We start from the raw sequence: 15,055 nt of genomic DNA, 5'->3' as shown, positions 1-15,055 counted from the left end.
TAATTTACAATAATACTATATATATTTACACTGATGAAATCAATTTAAAAATTCGTTTTAAGAATATTGAGTTTCTTATATTTTTCATTAACATATTATAATACGTTAAAATGTCGTCATTTGCAACGTTTTCATATCACCGTATACAGCAATCATCAATACAGTTATATCGGATATACTATACTACAGCGTATTATGTAGGTTAAGGTCTGTGTTAGGAAAAAACAATATGATTACTGATAATTTACATTTATATTGATAATATCCATATAATTTAACATTTATAAATTTCAATAAATATAATTTTTACTGAATTTGTCAATACCTATTATTAGTATACCGGTAAACATAATTTAATAATAATTTTGAAGCTTAATCTAGTTGATCTGATAGATAATTTAATCAAAATTTGATAAAAAAAAACATGTATATAATTGACGAATATTTATAAAAAATAAAAATAAAGCTTTTTCATATCAATCTTGCCAAGTTATGTTTAATAATGAATAACATGGAATTTCACTTTAAGCGGTAACAGGATTCAATGTATGAAATTGTATATGATTAAAATAATAACTTGTATACATAAATGTTATTTTTACATGATAAAATAAAAAATGTATAGGTGTTTGGTTTATATTGCCTATTTTTATATAATAATGAATATTATTAATTTAATTGTCCACATTTAAAGAGCATCTCAAATTGATAAAGTTAATAAAGTTACTGTTAATGTTTTTTGTAAATAGTTGATAGTTTTGTGGATGCAAAAACAAAATCTATTTGAAAATAATTAAAAAAAATACTATTTAAATAATAGTTGTATTTTAAGAATTATAATTATTACCAACGTTGGAAATTGAATTATTTAAAATAATTTTAAGTTTAATTTGATCCGTTAAGTTTAATAATATAAGATTATAGAGGAATACACGAATAACTAGGTGACAAGTGTGTACTTCTCTAATATACTGTAAGTGTTAAATGTGTCACTTTAATTATTGTGTTGAATTTAAATTCAATTATATATCATTGTATACAAAATACTATTTTGTCTGTCAGCCTATATTACGAAATACATTTCATAGTAAGTTTTTGATATTTCTATAAAAATAATTTATTTTTCTATTAGTATGGTAGATTGATATAGTTTTTGTCAAAAAAATTGCATTTGGAAATATTATTGTGTGTATAAAATATAATAATGTATGTAAAGTTCTTCGTATGTAAAGTGAATATTTTTTTTTAACTCTAATAAAGTTATAAATAATTTTATTTAAATTTGGTTTCTATAAAAATAAATTGTACTTATAATTTTTAAGATTCTTCGGTTTCAGTATGAAATACTTATATGAATATAAGGAATTTTATATAACATTTAAAAGTGCCATTCAAACATTTGGTGAAAATTTCAAGTGAACAGTTATTTGCTTTTGAATTACAAAAAAAATATCAAAAGTCCTTTGAAGAGATAAATAAATATATTACCGATGAGTATCAAACTTACATTTTAAAATTCAATTACTTCTAAAAAATTAATGTGACATTGTGTTAAACATTTTTTTTTATTATAAGTAAAAATAATTATGGGGGATCTTGTTATAGATTTTCAATTCTCAAATAAAAAGAAACATTTTCATGAATTTCAAACTACAAAATAATTTAAAATTGTTCAATAATTCTTATACTACAAATTTAAATGTTTACTTGAACATTCTTAGGAGTATAGTTGATCACTTACTCAATCGGGTTTTAGTACACGAACTTACGAATCCTGATAATTATGTTTTTAATTATATCATAATATTATGGTTAATAATTTACCTAATTTGTTTTTTATTGGAAAACATTATTTATTTAATATCATAATAATCCTTTAGTAGGTAACTACATATAAATCATACGTGTATCAATTTAATACAACCGATGTAATAAATTATTTTATAGACTTAAACCATCGGTTAGGTAATGGTTGTTTTTCGCGGCACAGGGTTAGATCGAGTTTGGTTTACTTACCCATTTATCGTTTAAGTACCAAGTAACGTTGGACGGTGGACTGGACGGCGGTGACGTGCAGTTGCCTTTCAACGTGTCTCCGATGGTGTAGTGTCGTTTCTCCAGCGACAGCACGGGTTGTCCGATAGGTGGGTCTGAAACGTAATAACGCACGTCGCACACATTAACGGCGTCTTTGTAAAACCACGTTACAAACGTATAATAATAGAATAGAATAGAATAATAATTATTTATCTGTGTTGGCACACTGGGGAACGTAACGTATTAATTATGATATAATTGATATGCCAAGTATCGGATCATATCTCAAAACGACCATTAAAGCCCATTACAGATTATAACGTGCTTACACAAAGAAGATTTATATTATAATGGAAGTGGCCATAGTATTTTTTTTTCATAATTTATTATCAACCGAATATAATATCGACCTACATATGCCGGTGTGATTAAAATACGTCTTGTTAAGTTTTTAATTAAAAATAATGAATACAAAAATCTTTTAAACAGTATTTTTGGTCCATGATATTTTTTACTAAAACTATAGTATTTATTAAAATAGTATACTATAGAAAATTTCAAGTTTCTACAATTATTCGATTTCGAATAATTACCAATAAAAACAAAAATCTTTTAAGGCGAAATGCTGTTATTACACACATGAAAACCCAATGTTGTTAAAATTTGAACTTCAGTCATAAAAAATTTATTTGACTTTTCAGTAGAATTTTATTTTTTAATTTAGGTTGAAAACTCTTTTTAAAAAATTATATGATGTATAGAAAAATATAATATTATATAAAAGTTTAAGTATTTGAAAATATTATAAAAACTCTTTAAATTTACTTATACCTAAATATTTATTAGATAAGTTAAATAATTACATAAATCAATAAATAATTATAAAATAGTATCAAAGTATTTAATTACCCGTTTGAAATACATATAAAAATATTCAAGGATCATATTTTCAATGATTTAGATTTTGAATACAATTAAAGAGTGTTTTTCTCTGTAATTTGATTTCAATATTTGTAATAGCTGTATTTTAAAATTTATAAAACATTTATTAAATTAACTATTTACTGGAAATAAAAGGTGATTCTCGCTTGAAAAAAAGAATTTGATATCGCCTCAAAATACTTTTTGTGGTAAAACAAATCTAAGTATTTTAAAACATGGTCTTTAAGCAGACTTACTTATTTTTCCAAAAAATTAAATTCTAATGGATTTTCCGACAAAGGAAGAAATAGAAATTTGCATGTTTGAATCACTCTGTATAGTAAAGTACAAATGAACAAAGTTTATTGTACATTGTATTTTATTTATTATTAAATACAATATTATCCTGTAATATATTTTACATTACACAGCTGTACAATGTGTATACGTCATAATTCCAGCATAGTGCACCGTAGTCATTGTAATTATTGTTCGGTGAGTTCACCCCATACCGTGCTCACTACTACGTATCTGAATCAATTGAGGGCTTGTAAACACCTACGCAACTATATATAATATTATGTAGGGCGCATTATTGTTGTGTTGTCGTTGTCATCATTGTGTCATTTGGTCGACCCCAGAGCAAGAGATTTACATTAGTGGACCGTGACGCGGTCCAATCATACATATTTTAATACATCTCATGGGTGACAGGTTAAAAATCAGTTTTTCGATATCTATACGTGTTTCAACTTGCTTTGTTTGCATAAATATATAACAATTTTTCATTTTATCGATGTACTACTGTATAGTATATATTTTCTATTATATGGGCAAATATTGTGTTGTATGTATACAACCAGTAACAAAACCTATTTTATTAAGGTAAAATATAATATATAAATGTGATGTAATAATATTTGATTAATTTGAATGTTGTTTTAAAATGTTATTATGACTACGTTGGTTATTCGAAAGCATAACAGTGCCTTTATACATAAACGTTCTAAAAATAACAGATAATTTTTTTTTTCGCTGATAGTGTTAACAATGTAAATAAAACAATAAAACCTATAGTATAATATGAAAACCGTCGTGAATAATACGTGCAATAGAAATTAAATCTATTTTTTTACATATTTTTGTGAACGAGATTCAAATTGTACGCATCGAGTATGTATACGTATCATTACAATTTTTGAATTTGTTTGCATTTATTATTTGAAAGAAAATTATTTTGTAATTAATGGTATACTTTGAAGCTAGCCATTTAAGTTTAAACAGTTAAATAGTGGGTAAGTAAATATTATTTATTATGTAACCACTGTATGTTTCTAGCTAAAAAATAACACCAAACCATTTGAAAATTTAATTAAAAAACGTAAATTAAATAACAACTCATACATTATAGTATGCACTATAATTGTACAAGACAGTTAATACAGTTTTTTGTCTTGAAGAAGTAGCTAGTATTGAATGTAAAATATAAAAATTGCATTAAAGAAATATATACCTATACTGTAACTTGATTTTAATTAAATATACTTTTGTTTAAAAATAACCTATTTTATAACTTTATTCAATTGTTAAAACCATTCCACGTAAAATTCTCTTTTAACAAATTAATTTTTTATTGTTGAGATTTTTTTTTCGTGAACTCTAGAACTGTGAAGTCAAAAGTATTTGTAATTTATTATTTAAACTAGAGAAGGTAAACATAAATGCATAGTATAATATTTTATGTTTGAAAAAGTAATATGAAAAATTCCTAATGATTGGTAAAAATGATAAATAATATGTACAAAATATTATTAAATTTACCAGTATAGACATGCGCAACGGTTATATAAATAAAAATAATTTTGTGTTTTAAATAATACTTATTTCATTATATTTCTTCATTGCTCAAAATAAATAAATTCATCAATAGTATTTTACGTCGAAATGATTCATTATTTAGAAGTGTGACATCTCGACGTGTTTATTTCAAAGAACTGAGAAAATGTAAACTGAAAATCAAATAATTTAGTTAGGTTTAAGAATTGTTGTGTTTTTATTCATATATAGTATTATTGTATTTAGAAAATATAATCTCATCATATCTAACTGTGAAAGAGAATTACGTTATTCAAATTATCTATGAAATCCCAACAGACAACCACGATAATATAATGTCAACGCATAATAAAAAAACCAAAAAAGTCGCTCTGCTATATAGGTGTTGAATGTATCTCGTTTTGATTAAACAGATCACTATTATAATATAATATATATATTTGAAACACCCTTCATTCTTTTATGCCAAGTGGATTTCGATGTGTATACCTAATCTTATTAAGTTAATGATCAGTAGTTGTTTGGCTAATACAACTTCATGAAATGAATCTTTCTCGTAAACCGGATGTTAGTGTAATATAAATAATGTTTTTTTTTTCTAGTTTTATTTTACAGTTCCTAGAAACTTATAATCTTGTTCAAATGAACACGGTATCGCAATGTAGTATATATATTATATAGATTTATTCAATGTCTGAAATTGTAATAAAATAATACAATACAGTATACAGTACACTATCGCATAAAGAACTGTGTTATTGGGGTTGGTATTATATTATACTGGTACTAGACATCAGAAGAGTAGTGAATGAATACATCTATTAATACATTATAGAAGAAAACATTGAAAATGTAATACAAGGTTTCTCATAAGTTCTCGTAGTTCGTACTGTAACCAAAAAAATTTAGATAAATAAAGCCACCATTTTTTATAGATATTTTAAGCTCAAATTTGGACGAAATTAGATATTTAAACGAAGAATAATGATTATAGTTATTTTGTTGTAGTTTAAAAATATAAGATATAATAGATACTTGAAACTATTAACATATGATGTTATTAATATATTTTATATATAAAATATTTTCAAATGCATAATCTTTAGCAAAGAATTATTCATTCTACTATTGTACTAATAGTAACATAAATACCATAATAATAATATAAATATTTAATAAAATTCGATGCTGGTCATCTTCGCTCAGATTTTATATATTTTAGATATATTATATAGTCAATGATTTATCTTTGAATTGAAATAATGTAACACATATATTATAGTGGTTTACTTCGCAATAATAATGTTTACTCAACACCTACTGAACAGTAGAATTAGATTTTATTGAAAAGTTAACCTCTTTTATTAGGTTTTTTTGCGTTCCTATAATACTGATAGTGTTTATTTTTGACTTCCCAACATTCCTTCTAGGTATGGTTTATATTTTATTTGATCACAAAATTGAAGATTGAAGTATTTTTAATGCTTTCCGGTGTAACATAAAATAATAATAAGTAATACTATTAAATTAAAAAAAAAAATCATTGTAAAATCAATACATTCATAACTCCGCTTTGATACAAAAACAATGAAAAACTTTGATTGAAAATAACACAAATATAAACAAAATCTAATTATACTGAACAAACATAACGTATTGGATTTTAAGAATTAAACTGCACGCTTATAAGAACACAGAACAAAAAATATATACATACATATATAAATATAATTATATAATAGTATATGTTTTCCAAATGCCCCTGAGCGATATATTATACAAAGTAATCATATTTATACGATAGATTTTAAAGCGTCTACTTATATTACTAGTACAATGCAAACGTTGACAGTACAATTTTACCGAATATTTGCGGATGGTAAATTTAAATTTATATTATATTTCTTCGTATTAAAATACTAATCAAATCACTACGCCTTTTTTAGGAATAAAAACATTAAGTAAAATGCAATAATATAATATTATACATAATAATATGGCGACACGAAGATGTCGATTTGAACGTACATACGTATTGCGCATAGGGAAACGTTATTTCGTTAATAACGATATCTAAAACCGATTATTATATTATTCAGTTATTCTTAATATATTATTATATTTCGCACTGGAAGCAGCGTTTCATTTTCTATCGGCCGGAAACCCGTCAAAGTTGTCGGGTGTTGCCGTGCGGGTAAACTACAAAACCAAGTATAACTTTTCCTCGGTATTCTTCTTTTTATTTTTTCTGGTCTTGTTCGTTCAACGTCTCCCGTCGTTTCAGTTTATTTGTTTTGGATCTTTGCCGGGTACGAGATTGAACACACACACACACACACACACACACACACATTCACAACGACACGATAGTATTTTTGCGTGCCACGGCGACCCGGGATTAAAATTTACACCACGACGACGCGACTCGCGAAAAAAAACACAGCTGTCACTAACGGCTTTCTTTTGGGGCAAACAATATTATTCACACCCCGACTCTTCCTTTCCTATACGCACACCCACTCATACAACAACGCACATCCCTTACGCGGTCGTCCGGCTTAATTACTTTTATAGTCTTAATGGTCGGATTTGTGCGGGTGGTCCACGACCCGACAAAACACGCGGAAAAACTCGATAAATTCCACGTTATTAATAGACGTCACGAAGGCCGCTAGCTGCCCACGATAGAGCGCAATAATAGTGGTAGCGAGGGGTTCGAGGAATAAAAAAACGTTGAAAAAAACCGACCGCTTTCGTAAAAATCGTCAAGCCACTGCCATTGCCGCCACGCCAGTTGTTATTACATAGAACGCCTCATCGTAGTCGTTTTCGTCGCCAGTCCGTAATTAAATACATTACGACATTATAACATAATGTCTACGGCCTTCATTCGTACTAATCTGTACAAGTGTAATTTTATTATTGTATTGCTATTGCACTTCTATGGACACAATTCGTTTGAACTAGCTGCAGCACCTGGTGGCGGCTGAAGAGGACGCTGAGACTCCGCGGACGTGTACAATATAAACTAAATTAAATGGTATTTTATGCCTTCAAAAGTGTAAACGACTGACATGAACAAGATTCAGTTAATTTTATACATCATTATTCGAATATTTAAAGTTATCAGTGCGTTGTGGATAGTATGATAAATGAAAATACGCCAAGGATGTAACGAATTGTTGTAAAAAGTGACGTTGTATATTTCACAATTTTGAAGACATAATTTGCAATAAACTATACTACTGGAATGCTTAACAATTTCAACATAATTAAATCAAACTGGATATTTAACTTTTGTATATTTTTAGATTATGAGCGGAGAGATGAATGTATTCATTTCATAATGATGTGTGTGTGTGTTTTGATTAAAATTCAAGAAAGTAAAAATTATTAGTTCATTTAATTTAGATATTTTGCCTTTCTATTAGTTATTTTAACTGTAGATAGGATATTATCTATTTGGATATTTTAATACAGTATCTTTGTTTATAAATTAATATAATAGATACCACAATAGTATATCATTAAATTATATAAAAAAAACAAAGTTAATTCATGGTAATTTAAATATTTATTATCAGACAACTCCTTTGACGAAACGTTTTTTTTTTTTGCATATTTTTAGTTATCTTTTAAGACATATTATATTCTATTTGTTTGTAAATTATTATGGTAACCCGGCGATTTAGATAGGCAATTTAGCTACACCACTTTTTATTTTAATTTTATTGTAATCTCAAAAAAACCATATTTTATCAACACTTAAAATACATTGAAATACGAAATATGTGAGTTAGTTTACAATCAATATTATAGCTGATGTATTTCATTGGTTTATTTCACAAATATTTATAACGAATTAATGCAATATAAGAAACGTAATAATTAGTACTAAATATATATATATATATATATATATATATATTTTGACTACATAATAATTATACATTTTAACATTAACTGTACAGTTAAATAATTATTGTATACACAACAATTTTATTAAAATGTGTTTAGTAAAGCCACTGCTACTAACGACGATTACGTGATTACCATGAACACAAATATATACCTTTCTAATCAATTGATTTTCCTAGATTTCTATAAAATGTAGTAATTTTAATTCTACACGATTTTAATCATACTATTCCACGATATAATAATATAATTTTATCAAATACAAAATAAATACATTTATTGCTGTAGGATTATAATATTATTTGTTGTGTTATTGATGAAATAAAATAAAATTTAAACTAACTGAAAGAATCTTAACAATCTAAATGCACGAAATTCATAGTTATTTTGAATTATACTCATTATATTAATTTCAAATGCTTATCAAGTGCGTAAAACAAAATCAGATTTAATAGTCAAATAATGCATTTAAATTGGATTTAATTATACCCTCGAAATTAAGGTAGAGAAGCTTTGCATTTGGGTTTAAATTTAAAAAAAAGCCAGCTTATCCGCAAGAAAATATTATAAATAGACAAATGTTACTTTTAAGCCCCTCGTTATTATTTATGCCTGAGTTTATGAATAAAAAATAGCATTTATGTAACGTGCGGTTGACGTGTATGACATATCATTATAAGGCTAATAATAATTGTTCCAAAACAGAACATTAGGTGTACGTTAGATATTTATTTTTTATATAACGAACGGATACTTTATTATTATTAAACATATATTGTCGTCTGATAGGTATATAATACTTTTATAGATAAAACAGTATAAAAAAATTTTCTATTAAAATTTTAAGTTGTCAATCATTATACATCAAAAACATGAATATAGTTATATCTAAATTAAATCATATTCTACGTCAAGTTTAATTTGATTAAAGTGAGTAAAATATTGGCAGATTTTAAAACAATGAATTGTATTATAAATCATAATTTAAATCAATAAATATATATTTCAAAATATAACATAGTCATGAAAAATAATATATTTTTACGCGATATATTAAATCGTTTGTGACGTTTTGGCGTAATCCATATTTGTATGAAATGGTATGATTTAAATCGTTTTAATACTTACAGACGACGTGCATCCAAGAGGATACGATTTTCGTGTGAAATGATGGTGCATCTGCTGATACCTCACATCGGTACTTTCCTGACAAGTGTTTTCTGACATCTCGTAATACCACTTGATTAGGTCCTGATTGGCTAACCTAATTAAACATACAAACACAAAATCGATGTACCTAATTAATTATATGACAAATATAAAATATAATTATTGTTACACACTTTTATAAATACACTTATAATACTATATAATATATCAACCAACTTAAAATCCATTATCTAATTGTATTCTCTAGATAAAAATATTATACCAAACATTTTTAAATTGCAATTTTTTTTACAAACCATCAGCAATTTTTCCAATATTTTAAATGCTAAAAACAATTGTCAAGAATATAAAGTGTTAATGAAAAATGTATTTAATGTAATAGTATTACACAATATTTAAAATAAAATGGAAGTACGCTAATTGAATATAAACTTTTAGGTTGAATTGTCATGTATAAAATGAAGACAATACGCCGTTGACAGGAAAAAAAACTTTAATGAGATTATGTAAGAAAAAATATAAATACCCATGAAGAATTCAAAAGCTCCGTAAAAAGTACCATTTTTGTTCCAAGAAGACCGTTTAATAAAAAGACAAAAAAAAGTATACTTAAACTAAATAATTAACTAGGTATATGAATTAAATTTAAATTATAAAAGTATAAGGTTACATATTATGCAAATACAAGATCATGATTGTTTTACATTCATTAAATGCTTCCAGTAAAAGAGTAAAATTACAATAATTTTTCATTATGAACTGATAAAAGTATTTACCTAGAACCTTATAATTTATAATTAATATTTTAATTTTTCCATAATGCTAGTTTAAATAGTATAATACATTGCAAATACAATAATATACTACATAAAAAAAAACTACTAAGTGGTTCATTTTAAATATTAGTTGTAACTGGAAAATATATAACTGTGTTTTAATTTAATTACTATAGATTACATTTTAAACGTTTATAAAACGAAAATTATTATATTTTGTGACTAGAAACTGTATACGACGATTTCTTCCTGATAGAAATATACGTAATTATTGTTTTTTGTAAAATCATTTTTATCATTAAATGCACCATAAAAAATAATAAATGTACTTGACCGAGTTGTTTCCCGTGCTAGTGCGCACTCTATAATATACTGTATTAACATTATAATGTCTGATCATTCATTAACGTTTTCGTATAAATACAATAATTTAATGGTATTCTCCGGAGTGTTTCCGAATGGTAAATGATAAATTTCCATTAGGGGTTTGATCTTTGATGTAAAAACGTGGTAGTGCACAACATTGCGGGGTACCGTTCAACTCGTGCGTATTATAATAAGTTTAATCAAAAACGCGTGTACACGGCGGTGACGTGAATAGTATATTATTTTGTACATTGGTATAATATTATCATTATTATTAAAATTGTATTTTCGTGTTGTACACTTACGTCTACGTTTATGCCGGGCCACGGGAACACTCTGGTGTGTGGCAGTTCTTTTGGCACGTACCTGAAGAACTCTTGTCGACCTTTGTACCACTTGACCGTGTACAGTGGATCGGATTCTAGATCGTATGTGCACGTCATCTTTGCTGACTCGCCGGAAGCCACGGCCACGGGAACCGTTATGCTCATATTGGATAGACTGTCGCATCCTGAAACACAACGCAAAGGAATATTAATTCAAGTTAATAAATAATAAGTCCGGTATTATCGTCATACGAATTATCAACCAAAAATGTATTGTTACGCTACGGCGTTTATCGACAAGCCGTTACGGTGTCGACCGTTCAAGTTTTCGGTCATCCAAGTTGTTTTTTTTTATTTTTCTAAAGACTATTAATGTGTGATTTTTTTTCGAACGAAACCATCGAATACTTTAATGGATTAGAATTGTACTCGAATACAGTGTTTATAGTTAACTTTATAAACTGTATATAATTGAACTATATAGACTATAGAGTTTAAAGTAAACGCACTTTTTGCTAGAACTCAAGACAAATTGTATGGACAATTTGTTATATACGAAACATACTATATTAGACTTATTAAATAAGTCTTAATCACAATGCTTATGATATAATTATCTTTTAAAAATAAAAATTATATTCATCTACTCTCAGATATGAAATATAACATGAGTTTTTGATCGATAACGCGTATATTTGAATACATACTAATACGTCACTGATTCCTTATGATGACTAAATAATATATTAGATTAATGCAGACAATTTTATCTTAAAAAAAACCCAAATATAAGTGAAAGTTGAGTACTTTTACGTTTTGGAACTTCACATAATATTTACGTTATTTTTAACTTTAAAAATATTTCGAAACTTTAAAACACATTCTACTTTTTCTGTATTCTTTGCAACTTGCCTGATAACAATTTTTGAAAATGTATAATATTAAAAGTTTAACATGATTCATATAAAATATATATATTAAGTACAACTTTGTGACCTACAATAAACTTAGTTCTTCATCAAATACATAATAACAATTATAAACAAATAATACAAAACAAATTCTGCGATAGTTATTAAATCTTTAATTGTCAATATTACAATTTAAAATTAGGTTGTAATAGCTTAACAAAATCAATAAATGACAAAGCACAATATAAAATACAGTATAGTTAGAAGATTTAGTTAATAATAAATGTAAATATAATAATAATTAATATGAATAGAATTCAACAATAAAATATGTCGTAAAATAATATAAATTTTACAAGAGAAAAATATATAAGCAATAATGTATGGCTTATAATAGTTTGTTTGCAATGAATTTCACGATGAAGTACAGATATTTTAAACACTATGAGGGGTATTACAAAACATAAATAAAACTAAAATATAAAAGCTCATGCTGTGTTAGAAACAGAATTATATTCATTAAACAAGTAGAAACTACAAATTTGATATCGAGTTTCATTCTTATATCATCCTGCGAAATTAAATTCCATTTCCATTGAGAAATAAACAAATGGTCTAATAATAGTGTATCAAATTATGAATCAAATCCACGCCTTGTTCTACTTCTAAGGAATGTGTTGAGTAAGAAATACTTCCGGGTGTTATTTTTTAGAAATTGTAAATAACACGTTTCATATCTTATTTTGTAATTTAAAGAAAAAAAAATCGCTGCAGGCTTCATAACTTATATATAATGTATATGTACTTAACATCTGGTGTAAAAGCCATATGCTGCAATGAAAACTGTACTATACACGTTTAGCATTTAAATGTATATTATACATGTAATGTATACATATACGTATAATATAATATTATAATATGTATACAATCGTTAAATTTGTTTAAATTTCAAATTATAAAGTTGCGAGTTCAAAAACGTCTCTTCAAGATCATTGTTCTTAAAAACTCTTTTTTATCGTCACTATTTGAATTATGGCAACTTGAGTTGAAAAAATATATTATTCTTCCATTTGATATGGCTGTAGCATGTACTGAACTAATACAAATACAATAATTATCAAAGTCATCTCATATTATTTATTGAAAATAATATAAATAACATGTTTTTTTTTTAATCTAAAGATATTTTCCAAATTAATTAATTTAACAAAGTTGTTCGTAAATTGGAAAAAAAAACAATATACGACAATTAAACATTTAAATAATAATATAATTTTATAAAAAATAACAACTAATACAAACGTTTATAAATAACTATCAATATTATTATTATACTGAAAAATGTGACTTCCAAAATGAAATAATTTTTATTCCTTATTACTAAATATATTGAATAAAATTATTAATAATGATAGTAATATCTTCAGTCAATATGTTGAAACACAATTTTATTATAACTATTATTTCGGTACTCTATACAAATTTTACAAGAGCAACAATTGAATTAAATAAATGATTTAATTTAAAATATGAAAATAAAAATTCAAGTTCATTTATTTAAATCAAATTGTATGATTTTAAACATAACAATATTTCAATTGAACCATATAATAAATCTTAACTTAAACTTTTTTAAATTTAAAATTTTTATTTAAATTTTACATAATTTTTAATTTATTTTATCTTGCATTTTTCGAGTAGAATATATTACCGAAGAAATTATTTAGATGTTACATTATACATTTCGGTTAGTATTTTACTACTATAAGTACTAAGTGATGTTTTAAAATTATAAGTTGCAAAATAATTTATTATTTCACTTTTGGCGTAAAATATTATGCAATAAACGAAAAACATTATTTTTATTTTCAAATATTTAAGGTGTATTTTTTATTATAGATTGTAAATAAACCAATTTTAATAAAATATATAAATATATAAATGAATATAGGGATGCATATTAAATTGTTAACAGAAAGTTTTACACAATTTGTATGTAAATATCCTATTTTATCATAAAATGATAAATGTTATTCTGATTTCTGATATAGTAAATTTGTTTATAATATTATATTATAGCGTAAACAATATACATTTTCATAAGTTACTATTCAAAAGTTAACTTATGTAACATATTGTTTGTTAGTTTAAATGTTTTTGTTTCATTAAAAAAATATAAATGATTGTATTCACGCAATATAAGTGAAAAGAGTTAATTTAATAGAATTTTTAGTCCCCGTCAAATTTGTACGTAATCAATATACTTGCAATTAATACCTGCATTTATACATTTATTCTGCAAGAAATTTTGTTTTAATTTAATATATATTATGTTATTGTAATTTGTTAACTACAAACGTATTGATTTGTTGCAGTTTTTTATTTCGTTAAAAAAGAATTATCAATATTTTTTTTTTAAATTTGATAAATACATTTATCTTGTCAATACTAAGTATGAAATATACTTAATAGTAATAAAAAAAGGTATTAATAATATTATCATGAATGAATAAATATATATTATTATTCATACAACCATATCTCCGGTAAAAACATGAAACGATTAATTTTAGTTTAATTTTTACTGCAAAAGTTGTTCGATAAATTATTATTTTACAATTGTTTCAAACACTATTTGCGAACCGTTATTATTAAAAATAATAATATATATATAATACAATATAGGTATATAGAAACGTCCTGCATGATAAATTACACATGAAATATTAGGTGTTAGGTATTTCAGTAGATGGTGTAACTAAAAACATTTTATATTTTATGATTAATTATG

At 25.1% G+C, this 15,055-nt stretch overlaps 1 protein-coding gene across 1 annotated transcript in view; it reads right to left on the bottom strand.

The window, feature by feature from the left end:
• Nucleotides 1-15,055, bottom strand: part of LOC132921228 (uncharacterized) — a 79,746-nt gene that overhangs the window by 20,261 nt on the left and 44,430 nt on the right. Inside the window, exons 2-4 of the mRNA XM_060984123.1 lie at nucleotides 11,330-11,535; nucleotides 9,841-9,976; nucleotides 2,017-2,150 (exon numbers count right to left, since the gene is read on the bottom strand). Coding sequence (XP_060840106.1) covers nucleotides 2,017-2,150; nucleotides 9,841-9,976; nucleotides 11,330-11,535 — 476 coding nt within the window. The remainder of the gene's footprint in view (nucleotides 1-2,016; nucleotides 2,151-9,840; nucleotides 9,977-11,329; nucleotides 11,536-15,055) is intronic.

Source organism: Rhopalosiphum padi, chromosome 2 (assembly GCF_020882245.1).
Source record: "Rhopalosiphum padi isolate XX-2018 chromosome 2, ASM2088224v1, whole genome shotgun sequence".
NCBI classification, from domain to species: domain Eukaryota; kingdom Metazoa; phylum Arthropoda; class Insecta; order Hemiptera; family Aphididae; genus Rhopalosiphum; species Rhopalosiphum padi.
The sequence above is the reverse complement of the archived record's forward strand: the minus strand, read 5'-3'. Positions and strand labels throughout refer to the sequence as shown.